The sequence below is a fragment of the Pseudoliparis swirei genome, chromosome 19 (genome assembly GCF_029220125.1).
Source record: "Pseudoliparis swirei isolate HS2019 ecotype Mariana Trench chromosome 19, NWPU_hadal_v1, whole genome shotgun sequence".
Lineage (NCBI taxonomy): Eukaryota > Metazoa > Chordata > Actinopteri > Perciformes > Liparidae > Pseudoliparis > Pseudoliparis swirei.
In genome coordinates, this window is record NC_079406.1 from 19,211,984 (window position 1) to 19,236,683 (window position 24,700).

Sequence of the window (24,700 nt, forward strand, 5' to 3'; positions counted from 1 at the left end):
AGTCAGGAGGAGTGACCGACTTTTTCTTTTTAGCTGACCACAAGCGGTCGGCGGATCGTAATAAAACACAACCACGAGGCGCCCTTGAGCAAATCACCTCAACCCGCCACTGTTATCCAACAGATAAGGCTGTGATTGTGGTCCAGCTTGGCAGCTTCCAGATGCGATTTGCATGTTTGGGAAGCAGGGTGTTTCTTCTTCTTAAAAGAAAAGCAAAAGAGCTTTTGTGCCCAGCGAACCTGCCCCTGGTTACACAAAGGTTTATAAAAACACAGAAGCAGAATTATTTCACACTTGTAGAGTTTGGCATCTTTGGACTATTTTTGTCTGTTTCTTCTCCAGACATTGTGTTCATGTGCAATATTGTTAACATAATTATTTCCTCCAATTTAAAAAAGATAGATTTCTATCATTATTTAATTATTTGTAGAGCAATATATTTTTGTGCACCTGCGACATGAAACATATTGACTTGGTGACTCTTCAGGAGGAGTTGCAGATGAAACAATGGTCAATGGGATTGTAAAAAAAGATATTTGTACAACACTAATCCCCCAGAAATGATCCCTCATTGTATTTATGTGACATTACCTCAGAAATATTCACATCCGAGTGACCCTTATTTGGTTCTCTTTTGTGCAGTTGAAGACAGCACGAGATGTGAAGTAGTACACACACTGGCGGGTACAAGTACAGACTCCCCTCCCTGTGTTGAAGCAGGGCTATTCCAGGGCTACTATTGTGTGTAAACGATGCGCCTCACACCAGCAGGACGGCGTGCAGATGGAAACACATTACTTGTCGGTCGTCTCCTCGGTGAACGGTGCAGTGTTCCGACACCCCGTTTGCCTCGAGTTTTTTTTAACAAAGCTTTAACTGCGTCAGGGTTCCACTCACTGGCGTGAATGCGACTGCCCCCCCCCCCCCTCCGCGTGGACCAGATATGGGGGGGGGGGGGGAGGCATCTAATACCTGACATAAGATACAGCTGTAATCGTTAATAATTCACATTATGTTTAATTACCACTGAAGAGTACAAGGGCTGGACACACTTAGAGTCACATGATGGGGCAGGAACTACACCTGAACCTGGACTAAAGGCATCGGAACGATCCAATGAAACATGAAGAATTCTGCTAATTGTATTAAATCGGACATGCATTTTATCATTGCTCCTTTGTTGATGATTAATAAAAATAATGATTCATCAATGTCAAAACCTGTCACATGTTGTCAGTTATCCCACCTGCATACAGATCCACCACAGTCTCCCCTCTGCAGTAAATCCAGCCACCCGAAGCTTCTCCGTTATGTTTCTGAGAACATGCATCGGGTGATATAAAACTCAGAACTGAGAGGAAATGTAAAGACGTGTTTTAGTCAAGTTCATATTTTTTTTATTCATGTGACCAAGACCCTTTCCTGTTGCAATCCACAGCAAATGATTGATTCGGAATGAGACGTACCTAATCCTGTTGTCCACATGTTTGACCCAGCTGTGGTATCCTAACAGCACCGTCACCACAGGAGACCTAAATCCATCCCTGCCAGCCGCTTTGCCCCCAGTCCTTTGGCCACCACACTCCACATCTGTTGATCTAAACATTTTAAAAGAAAGCAAGTCAAAAGCGATCAATAAATGTCCATGTGAATTTTTTTTGGAACGCATAATACGACAGAAAAGTGTGGATGAGTTTGAGAACAGTACCCATCTTCCTCCATAGTGGCAGGGAGAAGCAGTTGTCTCCCATCAGGAGGTCTCCATGCCTCTGGAAGCTGCGAGGGAGGTCCCCCCTCAGCTCCTTCGTCCATCATTCACCGTGAGATTCTAACACCTCCTGGAGGATTTGTTCTAGTTTATTGCCACTTATACTTCCTCTCCTCGTCTTTGACTGCAGGTGAGACTGTGGTGTACAGACAACAGGAGACACATATAAATACTTTAGAGCTGCACCATAGTACTATCTCTAACTGTTTATATTTCAGTGAAGCTCGGCTTAATTACCCGACTCAAAACTATTTCACAAGGGGTTGCTGTGGTTGTGAGAGAGATCAGATCCAGTTGTGGCAGATAGGATGGTAAAATGGGCAAGAGGACTGTCTCCTCAAACCCAGATCCAGAGCCCCTATGTAGACGGCTCCTGTAAGATGACAGGTGTAAACGTCTTAAGACATTACGTTGAAATACAAAATATATTTAAATTACTCCAGAGATATATTATACGTCAAAAATTATCTTTCTTTTTTTAAATATTGTCTGACACTGTGTAATGTGCTACTGTTGCTGTCTTGGCCAGGACACTCCTGTAAAGGAGCTTTATAACCTCAATGAGGCATTTCCTGGTTAAATATATTTAAAATGAAAACATTTAAATAAACAATATTAAACTTTTCCATCACACACTTTGGTTCAGTCCACATTGCTCCTTAGTTCCCATGAGTGTATCTGGTTCCCATGCAAACTCCCATCTGATTTAGCACCTAGATGGCCGATTACCTGAACTGCTGTGCATGACACTGCGACACGCGGCCATTGATCTGCACACACGGACTAATCTCAAGTGTTTATGTTTCACGGTTCAACATCGCTAATTGAGCCTACAACGACATTTGCAGGTACCAGGACACGGGTCATGTTAAGATGTGTTCCCTCATCGAATAATGTTTTCCTTCTGTAAAAATCGCCCCCTCTGTCGGTACGGGTCGGGATGAGGGTCCAGGTTGAGGGAGTGGAAACACAAACCGGCCGGGAACTCTACGCCACACCTGCTACTTGTTCAAGCAACGCGTGTTTCTAGTCGGATTATTTTGCAGGATGGACGTTTCAAAAATACAAAACTTTATTGAAAAAATTGTCGAATTGCACAAACTCTGGTTTTACGTCTGAAATTAAACGTCACGGTTCCAAGCTAGTTGTGTACGCCAAAAATGAGCAATTTATTAATACAAGTTCATGAACATGTCCTAAATTATATTAATTGTTTGTTGTTGAGAACGACAGAAAGAAAGCAGTTGCTCGTCGACGTCGATAGATGGAGACAAATAGCTCAAAACGTAGTTATTATTGACGTTAGTCTCAAAGGGGAAATACATTAAATACACGTAACTATATAGGCACAGCAACCAAATAAATGTCTCATAAGAAAGGGGAATGTATTTTTGTATATGTATGTAGTTAATGATTCGCTAATATTGATTCAAAACCACAAACGTTACCCAAACAACACCATGATGTTTCTTTTTGTGTGCCATGTTAAAGGGACACTAGTGATTTAATAAGGTAGTCTACCTTTCAACAACGTTGGTTGGACTTCCGATAGACACATCTAAAAAAGAATACTAAAAATGGATGCAACAGACGCTAACATATTCTGTCTTTTAATCAAAACGTTATGGATTATATCAATATTTTGGAGTGATTTCGTGAGATTTCATATTTGAAATGGTTTCGTACAAATGTCATGCCAGAACACTTGTTAATATGTTCTCTGGAATACTGGATGGATGTTTTGTCTTTTTTCTTTAGCTATATTGTAGTGTAATTTTGGAAGTCTTTCATATAGTAAACCATTTAACTTTTTATACTATATGTTAATTGGTATTTTATGTTTGCACTCTTTCCTGTTTTGTACTGCAACTGCTGCACAACAATGTTCCATGGGATATATAAAGTTCAACCTTCTCTCATCGTACAGGATCTATCTGCAGCACATTGGTTCAGTAACCTTTTAGCTTCCCTGCTTGTAAGATTTAACATGCTTCTTTGATCTCTACATACGACATAAACAGTGACACAAGGTTGAACTTCACATTCTGACTTTTAGCAGTCTTCCAGTCATGATTTCATTTGAACCTGAGTTGGCAGGTTGGTCAGAGGAGCGCCTGACAGGTCCTTTATTAATAATGTTCTGCTCTGGAGGAGATCAAACACCGTAGATCCTGATTAATGGAGACGTGCAGTATAGCTTTCTTACCTGTGGTCTATAACTTCACGACACACGGAGAGGGAGGGATGTTCAGTGTACTCCCCTGTGAATCAGCCATCCTGCCTCTGTGTAGACACAAGTAGAATATATTGGTTGTCTAAGAGTTAATTTTGAACAATGATAATATCAGTTTTTATGTCTTTACGGAAACTTCAAAGGAGCTATTTCACTGCTCGGCACTGTAAATATAAAATGTGTTACCAGCCAAGACCAGATAACTGCACAGATTTTAAATTATAATCTCATGCAGTTTACAGTAACAACAATAAAAAAAGGCCACGGTTTAGATAAATACTGATTCTATGGTGACTGCAGTGTGGCTTCTGAATGAAACGAAACAAAAGGGACTGTTTAAGAATAGATATCAGAAATGATCACCCTCTGTGGCCAGAGGTTTCCATTGATGATATATTGTCACAGAAATAATAGTAAGACACAATATCATCGTCACTTTAAGACCATGTTCTGCCACTGATACAATGATGTGTGCACACTGTTTTGTTATTTTAATTTATTATAGTAAATGTTATATCCGCACCTGATACAATGTCTCTTTACTTTAATTGGACGAGGTGTTTTGCATTTTATTGACTATGAACACAGTGCAGCGACCAACATGTGCAAACACCAAACTACTCAGTACATTTTTTTAGCAATTTGAACACTTCTGATCTGAATATAGGAATCTATGGTGGGGTTTTTATTTACTTTTCAATATTTTTACATGCTTTCATCGGTAGATGACACTTGCTTCACACACAGAAGCTTGCTTTAAACAATCAGTGAAACGTGAAAATACCATTTTAGCATAGTTTACCATCAGAATGAGCTCGTATGTTATTTTTTTAAGGAATATGGGGGATATTTTAGGGAATGAATATCCCAAACTATCTTTGCTGAGATCAACAAATATATCAGGAGCAAAAGTACTTGTTCGTGTTTGGAAAATACAGTTTATTGGTTTAGTTTTATTTTAGTCAACATGTACACAAACATACAACACGACATTGGATATTCAAAACAAAGAACACAGAATGAATTAAGTTGGATGTTGATATGATGAAAAAATAGAAACAGCATGGCAGTAAATAACACATATTTATATTACTAAATATATGTTATGCATGAAATACAAAAAAAGATTTCTTTCGTGGTTTTAGTGAAAAGCAAAATACTCTGAGGAGCTCTGCGGTGTTTACCTCTCTGCTCTCTGGAGCCACGAGGCAACACTGGAGGGATTGGCTGCACCTGGTGTCCATTACTAATGATCTTCATGAATGTTCTCACTCCTTCACAGTGATCTCCCTCGGGTGACACCACGGGCGAGCGCTGCAGCATATTAATTGATGTGCTCTAAAGAGGACCTCGATGGTCTGCGTCCTTTGTTCCTCTCACTTTTACCTGTCCTGCCCCTTTAAGACGAGACATTTAATTCTAGGCGTGTTTCCTGCTGCCATTGACCAAATCCGAAAGCTGCGTCCTGCGGGGTGGGGACGGAGGAAAAAAGAAGAATCATCAAACAGCTTCACATGTTTGCGTCCGAACAGGCGCCTATTTATTCTTTCTGGGGGATTTTTTTGTATATTTTTTTATTTATTTATTCATGAAGGCATACGACCCACTTCCAGCCGCTCGGCCACAGTCTCGTGTCTGTGAACGCCCCGGCCGACCATTTGTGATTTGTTCCTCCCCGAGATGATATGAATGTCAGTCGGTCAAGGTCCGCGCGCTCCCGACGCAACAGCCACGGCGGGATGTTCTAGCTTCAGGTGGGAAACGCATGACACAAGCGTTTGGATTAATTTCTAATTGACATATATATTTTTTTATTGAATATCGGCGGGTAAGAGGATCGAGATTGTCGGTGTGTTTCGAGCAGCGTGGGGATGACACGCTGCTGCAGTGAAGACGGGACACTGGAAATAATAATAATAATAATGGATTAGAAATCAGAACGATGTGACTGCGACACCGCACACGAGAAGGAAACCATCATCTTTAATATCAGCGAGGGAGTCGCGTGGTTGCTTTCTGTGTCCCGTGGACTGAACAGTATTCGTGAGACCCATCCTCTCGTCGTCGGAGGCGCTTCCCGGTACAACAGCTGACGGACACCCCGAGAAGGACTCGCCATGTCGGCGGTGATGATCACGCGAAAGGTGCGAAAATGGGAGAAGCTTCCGGGGAAAAACACTTTCTGCTGCGACGGCCGAGTGATGATGGCCCGGCAGAAGGGAGTCTTCTACCTGACCCTGTTCCTCATCGTCGGGACCTGCTCGCTCTTCTTCGCTTTCGAGTAAGTTCATCCCTCCTAATGCAACTGTGGATTATTATTTGATCGAGAACGTCAATCCCCACATGCTCAGTAGACGGCAGTATGTTGTAGTGAGTAACATGATCCAACTTTAAAGCTGCAACAGTCGATAAATCAATATGTTGATTGACATAAATCAGTTGAAAGCTATTTCGATAATAGGTTTTTGAGAGGATATCAACATTCTCTGATTACAGTATTCCAAATGTGGATGTTTGGTTTTCTTTATTCTACAAACAAAATAAATACAAAGTATACACAATATCTTTGGTATTGTAGACCAAATAAAACGGGGCTCTGGGAACTTCTGATGGCTGTACTTCAACATTTTGTTGTTTAGTAATTTAATCAGAATTATTATGTCGATCAATTATTGTATTTTTGGTATAGGGCTGCAACTAAAGCATATTATAATTAGGAAGTGATCTGTCAATTACTTTTCTGATGAATCATTTAGTCAATTAAATGTCAGAAAGAAAGATGAAAAATCTTGTTTCCCAAAACGCAAGGTGTTGCATTGGGAGTCCTTGTTTTATCCAAATATATGCAGGTTCCTGTCATATGCTTGATGAGTTTTAACTAGCAAACATTTAGTATTTTTGTATGAAAGAAATAATTTTTCGTCTCATCTCAATCACCTCTGTATATATTTGTTAGGCAATATTTTTAAATGAGTATTGGACATTTTTAAGCTTCTAAAATGAACTTGATGTGATTTGTTGGATCAGTGTCTTTTTGTGACCGAGGCTTATCTGGTACGTGGAATACCGGTTCCACCAGGTGAGCTACCTGAGGGCCCCATACCTTCCTTTGTAGCTTCTGTCCTGATGTGCTCCCAGACACACCGTGGCTCCATTTCGCTCAAAATCCAGTCTGACAGAGAAAAGGTTTTGGATTGACCGCATACTCCGGTGTTAAATATTTAATACCTTCATAGCTGTTCCTCTGGTTTAAGGAAGGAACCCTGCCTTTTTTTTCTTCAGTTGTCTCGCCATTTCTGTCTCAGATCGCCACTCGCACAAACCCAGTGGACTCATTAGCAGTGTGCGAACACTAGCTCTGATGCAGCTTGTGAGCCCAAGTCGTGTCAGCTGAGGCTGTTTTTAAAGTGCAGAACATGAGATGGAATGAGGATTTTAGATGACCTACATATTCTGTCTTTGTCCCCCTTGTTTCCTCATTATTCTCAGTTGTAACTGACAAATCAGGATCAATGATTGAGCATACAATCCTGTTCTGTAACACAGCAGCTCCTCTCGACTGTGGGCGTCTGTGCACAACAGGCCAAATGGATCTGCAGCATATCGGAGAAGCAGCTCTGCTCGTATAGCGGCTGGCCCATCCAGAGCCCAGAGGCGCTGCGGTGACTAATGGCTGGAGGGTTGTTGGCATGATACGTTCATATTACAGTTGAACATCATTATCGCTCACGTGGGGGCTGAATATTAAAGCTGAGATTCAGCCCAGACAACAAGGGGGTAATTACATTTTCCAACTCCCCATTACACAGCATGTAGATACATGTCTGATTTGAACCTCTGCACACGACTCTGAGGTTTAATGCAGTCACAAACTGCACATTTGCAACAATATTTAATAGAAATGTTGCAACGATGTCGAGTGGAATATCTTCCGGATAGCGTTGGCGCCTTGATCTGCCGATTGATCTGGCCCGATTCTCTGATTTAATGGATTAATCAGGTTTTTTTTCTATTCATGTTAGAAAATACTGAAACATTTCTTATAATGGCTTCCCAGGTGATATATTCATATTACAATTTTTTTTTAGAGCAGCTGTCTGAAATCCAAAGATTTTCAGCATAACCTCATACATGACAGAAAAAACTATAACTTTTAAATGGATTGCCATGAAACTTGTTACAGGTGCCCCAGTGATTGAATTATAATCACTTTGCTGATCCCCAAACCTTTTATCTAGCACCACTATCAAATCAAAATAGGTATTTGGTACTACTTTGGTTTCCGGCTAAATATCTGCAGACTTGAGGACGTTCCCATCAGCTGTACTTTGGTGTTTCACTCATCTTGTGCTAAAGATGAGTCAAACATTCGGTTATAAACGGACTGATAACGGCTCCAGCTAAAATGGTTTATGATATTGTTACAGTACAAAACACTATGCAGATGCCATAATTGATTTTAAAAAAATCAATTTGTAAAAAGGCTTGTCATGGATTTAAAGCGGTAGGAGTGTCCTGCATGCAGGGCTCTGCATCGGTCTCAGCTAATTTAGAGAACTTAAGCTTTTGGTCTGGGTTAATTCTGCTGCATTTAGCTGTAGTTCATCATCCCGACATCACGTCCTCTGTTTGTAGCGTAGCTTCCTTGTTTCGCAGGATTCGCCCCTCACATGATGGCATTAAAGTTGCCCTGTGAGCTGCAGCGGGGCATTGATGGGAGAATAGAGAGGGCAGCGGCCTGGCGTGGGTTGGCTCACGTCCAACACCAGCCGAGCAGACGTCTCACTATCGTCAGCCATCGGCACCCCGTGCAGGGAGACCTCTGTGTGCTTTAAATTGTGGCAACAAGCAGCCAAATACACACATGGAAAGATCCATTAGGAACAACTAAACTAATTATTCAGGGAAGATGTGGGCCCGGCCTGTTTTCCCCTTTGACATGCAGAATTCATTTTGAGAGCCGCTACCCTGTGGGCTTTCTGCCCATTTTTAATATCCACTGATCTCTTTTTTTAAATTGGATTTTGCATATTTCTATGTTGTCTGCTGTATAACAAGCACACGGCTTCCTCACTGGTTAGTATGTTGGTGTAAATGTGAGCGTGGTACATGTGTGTGCATATGAGCATGTTGATCGCCACCTATGGAGCTTGGGTGAAGGAACAAGAAACTGGAACACAAGGACAGTGTCATCCGTCTGTCCACCCCAGGACGCTGAGCTACGTTGCCAGGGAAGCATATGTGCATGTGCTGAGACCGTCTTTCTCTTTGCCTTTGAGTTTGTACTCCATCCTTACATATGTTACGCTCGGTGTTTACCGGGGGACTCATAAAACGTTTAGATGCATTCAGGAGAAGTGCAGAGCGAGCGGCTGCAGTCGGAGGAGATCTTGTAACCGAGTCTCCCTCAGCATCTAACCCCACCCTTTCTCGCTGTTAGCCAATCAGCAAACAGTTGCCGGCCCTTGCTAAATGAGCAATAACACGATTTACGCCCTATTGAGCGTACATGCACCATTTACAGTAACGGGGATCTACAGGCTGTGTTTGCTGGATGCTCGGGCTGCTTTTCTGTGGAAGGCCCAGGGATACTTTTGGTCACATCCTGTGCAATAAATACATGTTTCCTCACTTTGTCTTCAGCTATTTGGCTTGAAATGGATCCCTGCCGAGAGGCAATGTAGAGAGATGGCTGCATCTTTAATCAGCAGTATTGTTTTACATGGGGCTAAAATGAAATCATCAGATTCATCATTATTCTTCATTTCACTTTGTGAATATTGTATGTCGCAACAGCTGTAATCCTTGCTTTAATCCTGGTAAAAGGACCCTGATCCTGGCTGTCGTAGTCATCTCACTCATATGCTATGTTTTGTGTTGCATAACAAGGAAGACTGATTTTAAACAATGGATTGCACCCTTTTGAGCTTTAGTTGAGCCTCTTTTTTATTATTTCCCTATATTCAATTCAATTCAATTCAGTTTATTTGTATAGCCCAATTTCACAAATTACAAATTTGTCTCGGAGTGCTTTACAATCTGTACACATAGACATCCCTGCCCCAAAACCTCACATCGGACCAGAAAAACTCCCAAATAACCCTTCAGGGGGAAAAAAAGGGAAGAAACCTGGAGGAGAGCAACAGAGGAGGATCCCTCTCCTAGGATGGACAGATGCAATAGATGTAATGTGTACAGAAGGACAGATTTAGAGTTAAAATACATTCAATGAATATGACAGAGTGTATGAATAGTTCATAGTAGGCATATTCCACGATGGAGACCTCCACGATCCATCAGGCAGATGGCGGTGGGGAGGAGTCTCAACAGGACAGTGGCGTAGTCATGAGCAGGAATTCCACGACCCAGACGATCCATCAGGCAGATAGGATCTATGCCGTCTCATAGGGTCCGATGACCCCAAGGACTTCGGGAGAAAGCAGAGTTAGTAACGTGTGATTGAGAGATGAAAATTCATCCTTAAGGAGAGAAAAGAGGAGATAGGTACTCAGTGCATCCTAAACGTCCCCTGGCAGCTATAAGCCTATAGCAGCATATCAAGGGGCTGGACCAGGGCAAACCTGATTCAGCCCTAACTATAAGCTCTGTCAAAGAGGAAGGTCTTAAGTCTACTCTAAACGAGGTGACTGTGTCTGCCTCCCGGACTGAAATTGGAAGCTGGTTCCATAAAAGAGGAGCTTGATAACTAAAGGCTCTGGCTCCCATTCTACTTTTTAAGACTCTAGGAACTACAAGTAGTCCCGCATTTAGTGAGCGTAGCTCTCTAGTGGGGCAATATACAAGCTCCTTAAGATATGATGGAGCATCACCAATCAAGGCTTTGTAGGTTAAGAGAAGAATTTTAAAAGTGATTCTTGATTTTACTGGGAGCCAGTGCAGAGCAGCTAGTGCAGGAGTGATGTGATCTCTTCCTTAGTTTTAGTGAGAACACGAGCTGCAGCATTCTGGATCAACTGGAGGGACCTAAGAGATTTATTAGAGCAGCCTGCTAATAAGGAGTTGCAGTAATCCAGTCTAATTTTTCTGCATCTTTTGAGACAAGATGTGCCTGATTTTGAAATATTACGTAGATGAAAGAATGCAGTCCTTGAGATTTGCTTTACGTGGGAGTTAAAGGACAAGTCCCGATCAAAGATAACGCCAAGATTCTTTACAGTGGTGTTGGATGCCAGGGCAATGCCGTCTACAGAATCCACATCACCAGATAATTGATCTCTGAGGTGCTCAGGGCCGATTAAAATTACTTTGTCTGAGTTTAACATCAAGAAGTTGCAGGTCATCCATGTTTTTATGTCTTTAAGACATGCTTGAATTTTACAGAGTTGGTTGCTCTCCTCTGGTTTTATCGATAAATATAGTTGAGTGTCATCTGCATAACAATGAAAGTTTATGGAGTGTTTCCTGATAATATTGCCCAAAGGAAGCATGTATAAGGTAAATAAAATTGGTCCAAGCACAGAACCTTGTGGAACTCCGTGATTAACGTTGGTGGTTTTACAAATACAAACTGAGATCGATCTGATAAATAGGATTTAAACCAAATTAGTGCCGTGCCTGAAATGCCAATCGACTGCTCCAGTCTCTGTAACAGGATGTCATGGTCAATGGTGTCGAATGCAGCACTAAGGTCTAACAAGACCAGGACAGAGAGGAGTCCTTTATCTGCTGCCATTAAGAGGTCATTTGTAATTTTCACCAGTGCCGTCTCGGTGCTGTGGTGTTTTCTAAATCCTGATTGAAATTTCTCAAATAAACTATTATGATGTAGAAAGTCGCACAACTGATTTGCGACCACTTTCTCAAGGATCTTGGAGAGGAAGGGAGGTTAGAGATCGGTCTGTAGTTAGCCAATACCTCTGGATCCAGAGTGGGCTTCTTCAGGAGAGGTGGCCTGTTAGCAGAGACACATTGATAATATCTAATAGATCAGTGATGTTTAAAGGCAAAACGTCTTTAAGCAGCCTCGTCGGGATGGGGTCCAAGAGACAGGTAGAAACCGTTGAAAATAATTGGTCACGGTTGATAGGAGAAAATCCTCCAAATATACACCAGGGCATACAGCGGTTTCCAAGGCCATTCCACTTGAGAACAGATTGGCACTGGTTATGGGCAAGAGATTATTAATCTTGTCCCTAATAGTTAAAATCTTTTCATTAAAGAAGTTCATAAAGTCATTACCACTAAGGTTTATAGGAATGCTCGGCTCCACAGAGCTGTGACTCTCTGTCAGCCTGGCTACAGTGCTGAAGAGAAACCTGGGGTTGTTTTTATTTTTTCTATTATTGATGAGTAATAGGCTGCTCTGGCATTACGGAGGGCCTTCTTATATGTTTTAAGACTATCTCGCCAAACTAAGCGGGATTCTTCGAGATTAGTTGATTGCTTCAGTTTGCGGGTCTGAGGGTTATACCAGGGAGCAAACCTCCTCTTCCTCACTGTCTTCTTCTTCAGAGGCTATCGAGTCCAGTGTCATTCTCAGAGAGCCTATGGCACTGTCAACAAGATGATCAATCTGGGACGGACTAAAGTTAGACCAGGAGTCCTCTGTTATATTGAGACGTGGTATCGAATCAAATACAGAAGGAATCGCTTCTTTAAATTTAGCTACAGCACTGTCAGTTAGACATCTGGTGTAGAAACTTTTGACTAACGTATAAATTCAAAAGTTATGAGGTTGTGGTCTGACAGAAGAGGATTCTGTGGGAAGACGTTCAAATGCTCAATGTCAACGCCATAAGTAAGAACAAGATCAAGCGTGTGGCCAAAGCTGTGAGTGGGTTTCTGTACTCTCTGACTGAAGCCAATCGAGTCCAACAAGGAGATGAATGCAGCACTAAGGCAATCATTATCAACATCCACATGGATATTAAAATCTCCAACAATAATAACTTTATCGGTTTTAAGAACCAAACTTGATATAAATTCTGAGAATTCAGATATAAACTCTGAATATGGACCTGGTGGCGGGTACAGAATCACAAATCGAATTGGCTGTAGTGTTTTCCAGGTTGGATGTGAAAGACTAAGAACAAGGCTTTCAAATGAGGTGTAGTGTAATTTTGGTTGAGGATTAATTAATAGGCTCGATTCAAAGATGGCTGCTACTCCACCTCCTCGACCGGTGCCTCGAGGAATGTGAGTATTAATATGACTTGGAGGAGTCGATTCATTCAGGCAGACATATTCTTCATGGCTCAGCCAGGTTTCAGTTAGGCAACATAAATCAATGTGATTATCTGATATTAAATCATTCAGTAACACAGCTTTAGATGACAGAGATCGAATATTTAGGAGACCACATTTAATAGACCTATTTTGTTGCACTGCTGAAATAATTGTGTTAACTTGTATAAGGTTATTGTGTCTCTTCTGCTTACTTTTGATTTATTTAATTGAAGTGGCCGTGGGACAGACACAGACTCTACTCTAAAGTCAAGGGTGGGTAACTGCTCGAATGGAAGAGCCAACTCTGCTCCCGGTTCCTGATCTGAACCCTGGGTTGTCATAGATTAAGTCCGTGATCAACTTGGTCATATTCGCAGAAATGAGGGGATGAATCCTCATCAGATCAGGTTTTCCCAGAAAGTCTTCCAGTTGTCTCATTATTCGCTGGGCACCACCGACAGCCAGCGGTTGAAAGGTCTGTCTGCAAATTTGGGAGAGGGCCAGAGAAAATTACGGTGTCCGACAACGTCTTGGCATAAGCACACACCGATTCCACATTAATTTTAGTGAGTTCCTGACTATAGAGCTCCCGATAACCAGGGTGTGTTCCTCAGCGGTGTGTCGCTGAGCAGGAAAACTGGTTCGAAGTGGTTGGTGCACAGCGGGCTTCTGTGTAGACTTACAGTTACCCAACCATCCGGCTGGGGACAGCTAACAGCTGACTGTAGCCATAGCTGTCTGAGCGCATCTAACCCACTTAGACCTGCCTCCAACCTAGCAAATAAACTACACTTGTTGCATGTATCGTTATCATTAAAGGAGGCAGGGAAATAACTACATGAGACACACTGAGCAAGAGGGAGAGAAGAAGAAGTCATGCTCGCTGTTGAGCTGGCAACCAAAGCTTACCGGAAGAGTGAGATGATGCGTTTTCCATTACATTCGAGTCAAAGAATTAAGTGTTACATTTTCTAAAAAAGAAAGAAAATAAAAAGATATTTCTCAAATGCTCTGTAAACTAATTTGGTGTATCTTTTACACACAACTAGATTTTCAGGTTAAAGTACCAGGTTGAGGTGGAGATTATTCTACCTTTTTATATACAGTTTGATAGTTTAGCTCAATGGTTTCCAACCAAAGGATCATCCCCCGCCAAAAGCTCAGAAGATGAATCTGAAGGTCATCTCAGCCACATCATAATATCGTTTGCTCGCCACACGGTTAATCTCACGAGGTGTTTCATGAAGTCACAGAGGATGCAGCTTTTCAAAATATCTAGAAGGACTACGTCATTTTGTTAGCCATGAGCGAAGATGCATCCGTCCAGGGCCAGGAAGCATCTGATGTTAGCCAGTAATGACATCTCTCATAGCTCAAAGCGGCATTGGTCAGTTCTGGCTTCCTGGTTACAGAACAATACAAGTACAGTGGTCACTCGGTACGTACACAATAAAGTACAGTGGATCGAAAAGGGGCGTGAGCGTCGTGGAAATGCCTTCAGAACAGGGGTAAATGTTGCTAATCAACCTCACCGCATATGTATTCTCCAGAAAAAAGATGCTCTGAAATGTAAATTTAGAGGGACGAAGTGGAAATGCACGATTACGTCTGTGGAAGAAGAGCACAAGTTGTCAAATTTCTCCTGCATTGGGACTTGAAAATGAAAGCACCCTCCACTCGGCTTATTTACCAAGATACCTTTTTAAGGAAAAGGAGGAAGGGTAAGTAGAGCTTGTGAGCTTTTGTGCCCTAGAAACGGGCCAAGTCTGTCTCCAGATGTTTCTGTGACAGAGGGCTGGTACTGAGGCCTACTGTGCATCTGCCTGCGCAGCAGGTGCATCATTATCTGTACTACTGCTACAGTTTACAACTGTTAAGTATTAATAAAGGAAGGGCTTGAAATGTTCAACAAAGGTAACATGTCTTGAGTCCCTGAGGCGGGACACAGAGACGTATTAATCCTGATTTCAGTGGTTTTATTGCTGAGAAGTTGAAGAGATTTTAATTCGGTGATATCCTTTCTTCCTCTCATTTTTAAGCTTGTGTCGTACTGACTTCGTCACCTGAAACCATGTGACTTATCTCCCGCTGCGCTGAGGATTGTGAGTCAGAATAACCAGAAAAGCACGCTGGCTTTTAAACTACTAAATGTTAACAAATGCAGGAGGGCATCCTGGTATATTTGTCATGCTGCATTTTAAATACTTTGTATTCTAGCTTTCTCTGGTGTGGTATTTTGGGTATTGGAACTTGGCGCTGACTCAGGTGACGACACTTGAGGCAATTTATCAGATTTCGCACAACTCGCCCCACAATTTTCTTTTGCTTCCCAAATGCAGTCTTTCTCCAGACTTTGATGGATTCCCCTTAACATTAGGTATCATTTTAATGTTGTAGCTGTGGCACTAGTCCATGTACTTTGTTACTTTACACCACATGTACTTCAGTGTGAGCCTCAACGCGGCGGCCAGAGAGGGAACGTCTCAGTCGCATGCAAGTCTGATTGCCTCACTGATGAAAACATTTCCCCCACATGGTCGCAAAGCCTGATTTATTAAAACAATTTTCTTTTCTGCTGCCTACGTGGTGACCGATGAACAAACCGCGTCACGACGCCAGCGTCAACCTGCGGAGAAAACGGTTACGTCCAGCAAGTACGGGGCGAGCTTAATGGGAAGCGATGATTGACTGTGCCTCCAAACCCACCAGTCATCATTATGGGAATTACAGTTCATCGGCAGACTTCCCCTCCTCAGTCTGAATCCTCTGGCTGCTCCCTGCTCCAACAAATGGGCCAAACATACGTCACGGGCCTGGTCCAGTGGACCTTTCTCTTGATTTGATTTCTGCTCCTAGTTTCCATTAATGTGAAAAAAGGCTGTGTGTGTGTGTGCTCTAATCAGGCCACAGGTATGCTGAAATACCTGAAAGGGTGTTTCTAGCTATAGGAACAGGTGCGGGTGGACTTTGTTCTTCTGCTACATCCCTTCCCTTTTACACATTCTTTTATGTGTGTGTGTGTGTATATACGTGATGACAAATAAGGAAAGGCCACGCCGTGAAAATGAAGACATTATGGATGGCGTGGATTGTCAGGGTCCAAAGCTCAAAGATAATCCATTTAAAATGTATATCAAATGGACTACTAAGAGCTCCTCTCTTCTAAGAAGGTGGAAACAACTTGTCATTTTGTTGACTCGGCAGCTCCTTTAATGTAAGATGAGCCGTAATTGAGTTAAGTATTTGGATCCTCTTTTTGTTGTACTGCAGCAGATTGGAATTTAAATTGTACAAAATGAGTAAAGTCTGAGAAAAACATCCTCATGCAGTTCTGCTGCTTTCAAGTAGTTTTGGCCACCCAGAATAATTTATAAGTCATACTCATTTATGTAACTGTATCTGCAGTGTTGATGATATGTGATATGGATAATTGGCTGCTATCCATATGGGATATTCTGTTCCACGCAACTGAACCTTGTGTACACATTTTGTGTTTAAAAGTCCTTCTTAAAATCCTTTCTTTTTTTCGAATCATTATTTTTTCAGATTTTAATGCTCATTGTAAACCGGTACATCTTTTGGTCTGTAAAATTGAGAATATTGTTCACAATGGTGTGTGTGCGTGCGTGCACGTGTGCACAATACCTTGCTATCCTGTAGTGCAACTTTAGTGTTGCATTATGAATATATGATCTCGGCCACTTGGGAGGGAGATGAGGACGCATAGTTTAACTATTAATACCTTCATGCAGAAGTCTTTGCTCTGTCGCAGCACTTTGCACTGCAGCTCACATCTGTTATGGAGCAGCAGGCCTCTCGTGGAGCCCCGCTGGCTCTGATCTCGATGTTGTGTTAATGTTTCTCCGCTCTTCCTCCAGACGGTGAGGGGAAGTGTGGCATTGCGTAGTTTTTTCCCCGGCGTGACTTCTGCACGGCCCAGAGTAAGGGCGGCTCACGGGGTTCACGACCTCCTGCCCAGAGCATCACTTCGCAGTATGTTCGATGCAGCGCTCCCACTTCTGTCAGGGGGCTGCAGTATACAATAGTTAAATTAAGAGTGTTTTTTTGAGTGAGATTTTAAGGCTTCAATTTATTATATATATATATATATATTCGATAAAATGTCAGAAATATTAAAAAATCATATTTCCCCAAATACAATGTGCAACCAACATTCCCAAAAAAATACTGCCCGTATTGGACCAGCTGGAACCAGAAAAAAAATGTTGTTCAGTTATGGAAATATTGACACAAGATTTCCCCTGACATTCTGCTTTATTCCTATAATAAAGCCAGAGTACAGACGCTGTGGTTCAACAGCTGATCACCTGCTTCCCCTTCTTCACCTTTCTGAGAACGTGTACCTGCTTTTTAGAGCGGATCTTTATCTTCTGTCTATCTTACTTTTCCACAGATGTCCGTACCTGGCAGTCCATCTGTCTCCTTCCATCCCATTTTTTGCTGCCCTGCTCTTCCTCTTCGTCATTGCCATGTTGTTAAGGACCAGCTTCAGTGACCCCGGGGTGCTGCCACGGGCTCTTCCAGAGGAAGCCACGTTCATCGAGATGGAAATTGGTAAGTTGGTCCTGGTACCTATAAGCACTTAATTTATTAAGAACCTAAGCTCTCTTCTCCCCAATATACCTCTCGATGATCAAATATTCTTGACTGAATAAGTCTAATTAAAATAAGAAAAAACATCTCTGTATGTATTCCACATGAGCTTTTTCCTGCTGATTCTGTCAAACTCGTCTGAAGAGCACAGGGAAAGAAACACAAATACTTATGTGAAATAACAATAACTAGTTTAACTTAAAACTGTGTGTACATGTAGACTCTCATCCCCTGTGGTAAAAAGAACATTCACAAAATGAGAGTTTGTGGCCTTTAAGGATCCCCATCACATTTAACCCTCGCTGTGTAGCACGATCACATGCTGTGTTGTGTCAGTGCTTTGAAGAAGCTGCATCTTAAAGCGGCTATTATTATAATTACAATGCATCAAATGACCATGTCAGATTAAGGTTAACGGGGTTGCAACCTACAGAGAATTATGATCTGCATCTCTAATGAGTTTGAGCTTATTGTTTTGGGTCGTTCTCATTGTGTCTCCGCTGTGTGGCTGTGTACTGGACAGCTGCCCAACAGCTGACAGCTAGCTGGGGAACACGGTGGAGCATGTGGCAGCAGACATATCTTTCTCAAGAGTTGGTGGAGTCCAAAAAACGTAGATAAATGGCAGCGAATGTTAGATTTGCATTGTTCAGAAACACGATAATTGCTCTGTAACTGCTGGTTGTGTAAACAAGCAACTGCTAACACGTTTTCCACATCATGGCCAAAGGTGGGATGTCATTGTTGTTCTAGCTGCCCTGTTATTGCAGGTGTTTATTTGTATTTAAGGAAACATTTAAATCCATGACATTACTTATGGCTCCATCATTATATCAAATGGAACATATGAAAGTTTATAAACCGATGTGTTGCTGTTCATAGAAGAGAAGCCCAGTAGCATCCTTATTCATGCACCGTCAGTAACAAAGCTCTGAAGGAGCCTGTGGTCTCCTGTGTGACTGCAGTCCAGCTCCTCACCCTGAACTGTGCGCTGAGCACAATCAGTGCTGATAATGCCCCAAGGCACAACCCCTTATCTACATCCACTCAAATGTCCCGTCAACAGCAGGACGAACGATTGTTAAAGTTCCATGTGCTGTTACATCATCATCATCATCATCATCCACGTTGTTCTTTTTGTATACAACTACTTCAAAGTTCGGTGGAAGTAGCTGAAGTGAAAGTATTTTGGAGGCATACATACTTCAGTGTAGATGCTCGTTAAGCAGACAGCCTCAGTCCTGTTGGTTTATTCATGTTTGTTATTGTGAGTGCTCACCCGTGAACGTAGAGCCCAGTCTAGTCCACATTCATTACGAGGGTTCCTGTTGTCTCATTACTCCCAAAAACTATACGCTGTATGGTAATGACAACAAAGCCTTTGGAAAACCCACAAAAACAGCTTTGTTCTGTTAAGTGAATTCCTGTCCACTGGCTGTCCAGATAATTTATCTTTTTATATCTGGAGGAATACAATATTATTCAGCAATATTCCTGCAACTGTCTCTCTCCTTCCTGCATAGTTCCCCGCCCCCTTCCTGTCTGCCTGTGTGGCTGTTCAATGTTCATGTTCCCTCGTTGCCTCTGTTAAAGATTCAGTGTCCTTCAGCCATCACTCGTGCTCTCCCTCCAGTGGGGGGGCCCGGGTGGAGACTAGTCCCCTGACAGAGGAGGAAAGCGAGGCAGTCGGTCCTCTGGGTGAGGACCGGTTGGCTGGCAGCCGGCGCTTCTCTCATCATTGTGTGACTCATAGGATGACAGCGGCGCTCTGCTCTCACTGGCTGTGATGACCTGCACAGCTCCTGCATGTAGTTTATATGAGGATGTCATCTCAGAGCTGCAACTAATGATTGTTTTCTTTATTGATGAATGTGTCGATTTTTTTCTCTTACTGATGGTCAAGTCTTTTAAATGTCATCAACTCGAGTTCCCAGATAACCAGATTTGTTTTTGGTCAATAACCCAAAGATAGTTATTATAGCTTCCCTTTTGGGGATATGTTTTACATTCCACTAACTCATCTCCCACACAGCAGGCCTAAATGAAGCACTTGGTTTACTAACGTCCATCCCACACTTGTAGCTCTTCGACAGTATGTTTTGTAAAGTGTTTGTGGAGCTGTCTGCGTGCTAACGGAAAACAGCGCGATGAAGCCGCCGCTGCCTCGATGCTCCGTCCCCTCAGCCTGTTGGCCACACTCCCGAGGGGGAATGCAAATAGGAGGAAAGGCTTCCTCTTGGAATATCTAATGGCACTAGCGGACAGAGCTTTGTTACCCGGGGGAGTGGCCTCATTCCCCGTGAGTGATGACTCACTCATTAATTTATTCTCGGCTGGTTTGTCCTGAAAGCCACTAATCCTACATCCAGTAGATTTACAATGCAGAGTAGTTTAGGCTGTTGGATAAAGCACATTTTACAATCTTTACATCTGTAGATGTATTATGGATGCTCTTGACTCCAGCTTGTAAGTGAGGTTGTTTCCCAGATTTTATCGATGCAGGAACCGTTTTGTTTTACATAATGGATCATTACATCATTGCATTTCCACAAATACTACATTTCTTATTTTAATGTTTCTCCAGACAGTCGAATGAGGTCGCTACTTTCTATTAACTCCACGTTCACGCCTTCCTCATGCAACATGTTCTCCTAAACAGTTACTCCCTTGGGACTCCAGCCAGCGGCCCCGTGGTCGTCAGCCAGCCTCTCCACCAGCTCGCCTCCAGTAGTGCGACACAATCACGAAGATCGGAATTGCCATAAATAGTGAATAATGAAAAGTGAACGTGTCATTTGATTTGCTGCAGGAACAAAACCTGCTCACTTAAAATATACTTCAGTGTTGAGAAGGTTATTTGAAGCCCAAACAGAGGAGGATATTGTGTTTTATAGTGTTGTGCAAATACATACTATTAACCGCTCCGCAGTCATTACACATAAATCCACCATCATCAATACTGTGTCGAGCCAATGTTGTCATTCCCTGAGGCCCTCGAGATTCAGCCGACAGGATTTATGTCCTATTTTTAGTTCCTGTCCTTTTCACTGAATCTCACATTTCTCACTGCCTGTACGTTCTCAGCTTATAATGCTAATTATTTGTTATTGACCACGTGTGTGTGTGGGGCTGTCGTTGTATTGGATCGTGATTCAATAACACCTTTTACAATAAATGATTGTGTGATCCAGATGGCCAACACCGACTGATGAAGGTTGTTGTACTTCCACAGAAGCGGCCAATGGGAACGTCCCCGCGGGGCAGCGACCCCCACCTCGAATCCGCAACGTTCAGATCAACAACCAGATCGTGAAGCTCAAGTACTGCTACACCTGCAAGATCTTCCGACCACCTCGAGCATCTCACTGCAGCATCTGTGACAACTGCGTCGGTAAGAAACGTCCTCTGATTCGCCAGTGAAGCGTCTCGAAGTGAGAAGACGCCTTGTTGAAATCGGTCAGCTTTTTTTGGAAATGGATGATTTTTTTGGGAAAATATTGCTTATTATTACCGACACATCGATCTTAATTACCTCTGCATTCTTTTGTCACACTAATGAAAACATTTAGGAACCATAGCTTTCTAAATAAATGTTGGACTAAGCAGACAGGGTGCAAAGGTTTTGAAAACTAAATCAGACGAGCCAAAAACTTCAGTGTCTTTTATCAGAATCAGTTTTATTGGCCAAGTAAGTTTGCACGAACAAGGAATTTGACTCTGTAAAGTGTCTCTCAGTGCTTACACAAAATATACATTTCAACACAATACAATACAGAACAAACAGTGCAGTACAGAACAAACAGTGAATAACAGTGCAACGGTCTAAGAAGTTTTAGAAAGTGACTTAAAGTATATACAAGAGGAATGGCTATATACAGTAGCTGTGAAACAAGTAGTGCCAGAAGAAGTGGAGAGTGCGAGAAGTGCAGGGATAAATATATATGCTCCAGTGGGTTATTGTTTAGTCGTGAGACGGCGAAGGGGAAGAAACTGTTTTTGTGTCTCGAGGTTTTGGCGAACAGTGATCTGTAGCGTCTACCAGAGGGGAGGAGTTTAAATAGTTTGTGTCCGGGGTGGGAGGGGTCTGCAGTGATTTTTCCTGCCCGTTTCCTGACTCTGGAGGTGTACAGGTCTTGGATGGTGGGCAGGTTGGCACCGATGATCTTCTCTGCAGACCTGACTGTCCATTGGAGTCTGTTCTGGTCCTGTTTGGTGGCCGATCCAAACCAGACAGTGATTGAAGTGCACAGAACAGACTCTATAACTGCGGTGTAAAACATTATCAGCAGCTCCTGAGGCAGGTTGTACTTCCTAAGCTGGCGCAGGAAGTACTTCCTCTGCTGGGCCTTCTTGATGATTTTGTTGACGTTAGGTTCTCACTTCAGGTTCCGGGAGATTGTGGATCCCAGAAACCTGAAGGATTCCACAGCCAACACAGTGTTATTGAGTATGGTGAGGGGGGGCAGTGCTGGGGGGCGCCTCCTGAAGTCCACTGTCATCTCCACAGTCTGAAGCGTGTTCAGCTCTAGGTTGTTGCGACCGCACCACAGGACCAGCTGTTCAACTTCCCGCCTATATGGACTCGTCATCATCACGGATGAGGCCGATGACTGATGTGTCGTCTGCAAATTTTAGGAGTTGAACAGATGGGTCTCCTGAGGTGCAGTCGTTGGTGTAGAGGGAGAAGAGCAGTGGGGAGAGCACGCATCCCTGAGGTGCACCAGTGCTGACTGACCGGGTGCTGGATATTGTTTCTCCCAGCCTCACCTGCTGCTTCCTGTCCATCAGGAAGTTTGTAATCCACATATGAACTATGCTTTGAATTTTAACGGTGTTTTGAAGTTTGTTGCTGTGTGTGTGTTGCTGTGTCCTTTCTCAGCTCTGCAGAATAGCAGTTATTTGGCTTCTGATGATTGAGGAATGCTTCTGAAGGGAGTGTAGACTCATCGACGAGAGGAGACAGTGGAGGCTCAGTGAGGGAATAAGCGCTGAGTCATTGTGAACACTGGTTGATCTGTGTCCACCTGCTGTAGACACGCACACACAGTCCAAGCATCACAGCAGCATGCCTCAATCCCTCTTTTACTGCAGTCATATCTTTTCCTCCTCAACCTGACATTGTTTATAGCGGTTAAAGTCTCACACAGGACCTGCAGCATCATAACAGAAAAACTGCTTCACAAATGATATTTGTTTATACCCGGAGCCTTCTCTGGTTAATACATTATCAGATGTCTGATGTACCATATAGCCTTTGGACACTTGTTTAAGTTTTTTATGCAGCACACTGGAGTCAAAACAAAAATAATAACTCCGGAGTAAAGTGCTCAACTGGCTCCAGATCTCTGAACTGCTGAACACATCAGATTTTTATTGTTTTTAATGGTTTCATGATAAAGCTAGTAAAATGCTTTCAATTTTAATTTGATGGGTTTGACCTCCATATCGAGTAAACAACGTAGAGGATTATTGTCCTGCTGCGCTCTTATTATCTATCTGGAATATCAAGCTAAAAACGGTGTGTGTGTGTGGGGGGGGCAACTATTTATAGTTACAATTGCTGTGTCTCAATTGGGATACTTCTGTTAGTACACTTCCATGTTGTACCATATGTACTTACTTTGGTAGTGAGTTAATTTAGACAACCGGGCGCAGCATTAGCACCAAGATTTAGTTGTGATTGTCGCTAAAATATTGGACGGCTTGTTTTTTAACTTAAAATGAAATAAACACCAGTGTGATTTTACTTGTTTGCGTGAGGTGGTAAACGCACCACTCGGTAGCTTGCTGCGCCCTCCCCTTTTCACAACGTAGCTAAGATGTTGACCATTGAGGATGAGAAGAGTGTGCACGCTACCTGGGTGCACTGCATCTCGCCATACTCGTCGGTGTGTACGCACGTATGCACTCATAGTAATGAGTGTAAGTGCAGAAGAAGGCTAATTGAGACCCGGCTAAAGGGTCTGCAGCCACGGCAGCAGATTTGAGAGGCCGCACTCGGTCGATTTATTTTCAGTCATTTGTTGGTGAACGAAAGTAATGGATTGACTGAAGTCGGGTATCACAAGAGTTTGTCGGATTCATCTCCTGGAGACAATGCATGTCTGTACACTATTACAGGGCAAGGCATTGATTAGTTTAGATATTTCAGTGTGAATGAAAGTCGTGCACCGACCAACTGACAGCTGCTGCCCTCCCCATCGATCCATGTTCCTGGCGTGGCTAAAACAATCTTAGAACAACTGTATAAAAAGATTCCTATACACTGTTTACCAAGTGTTCATGTTTACGTCCAGAGTCGGCACTGAATCTTCTCTACTCTGGAGATAAAAAATAAATAAAGATCCATTTATTTTGACGGTGTATCGACGAGCTGCTTCACGTCTCGCATTTCTGCCTCGATGTTTGCTACATCGGGCGGGTGCAGCAGACACTGCACACTGCACTTCCTGCTGTCAGTTTGACCGGCCCTGCTTTCATCTGACTCTCCTCCCAAATTATAGGAGAAGCAAAGGGGAAGTGATCACTATATTTAGACTGGAGGTCTTAGAAGTAGATGCACAAAGCGTTCTTTGACTAAAATACAGGTGTATTTTTAACACCGATTTCCAAAAGTCTGTTTTCTAAGAAACTTGTGTGGTACAATCAGAGATATTTTATGTGGTGACCTTTTTTCAAATTTTCACAGACCGCTTTGATCACCACTGTCCGTGGGTGGGCAACTGTGTGGGCAAGAGGAACTACCGATACTTCTACATGTTCACCCTGTCGCTCTCCCTGCTCACCATCTATATCTTCACCTTCGACATCGTCCATGTGGTGATGCGTGAGTATCTAGATGGTTCGATAAAAGAATGTCAAACAACCAGAAGGAGGACCTGTGACAAGCGCAGCTTCTA

The 24,700-nt window shown here is 42.8% G+C and overlaps 2 protein-coding genes across 2 annotated transcripts in view; one reads left to right on the forward strand and one right to left on the reverse strand.

Annotated features, from left to right (window-relative positions):
• Positions 1–741: 741 nt before the first annotated feature.
• Positions 742–2,562, reverse strand: trmt12 (tRNA methyltransferase 12 homolog; the record flags this gene model as incomplete). The annotated part of the gene is given in 11 exon segments (XM_056440238.1): positions 742–861; positions 863–919; positions 921–988; positions 1,247–1,282; positions 1,285–1,317; positions 1,320–1,351; positions 1,467–1,548; positions 1,551–1,598; positions 1,709–1,904; positions 2,006–2,141; positions 2,498–2,562. Coding segments are annotated over 11 exon segments (855 nt in total), but the record flags the coding sequence as incomplete, so codon positions are not given.
• Positions 2,563–5,452: 2,890 nt separating this feature from the next.
• zdhhc9 (zinc finger DHHC-type palmitoyltransferase 9) overlaps positions 5,453–24,700 on the forward strand; it is a 31,306-nt gene continuing 12,058 nt past the window's right edge. Inside the window, exons 1-4 of the mRNA XM_056439380.1 lie at positions 5,453–6,282; positions 17,602–17,762; positions 21,034–21,192; positions 24,490–24,627. Of these exons, the coding sequence (XP_056295355.1) occupies positions 6,119–6,282; positions 17,602–17,762; positions 21,034–21,192; positions 24,490–24,627 (622 nt within the window). The 5' untranslated portion in view covers positions 5,453–6,118. The remainder of the gene's footprint in view (positions 6,283–17,601; positions 17,763–21,033; positions 21,193–24,489; positions 24,628–24,700) is intronic.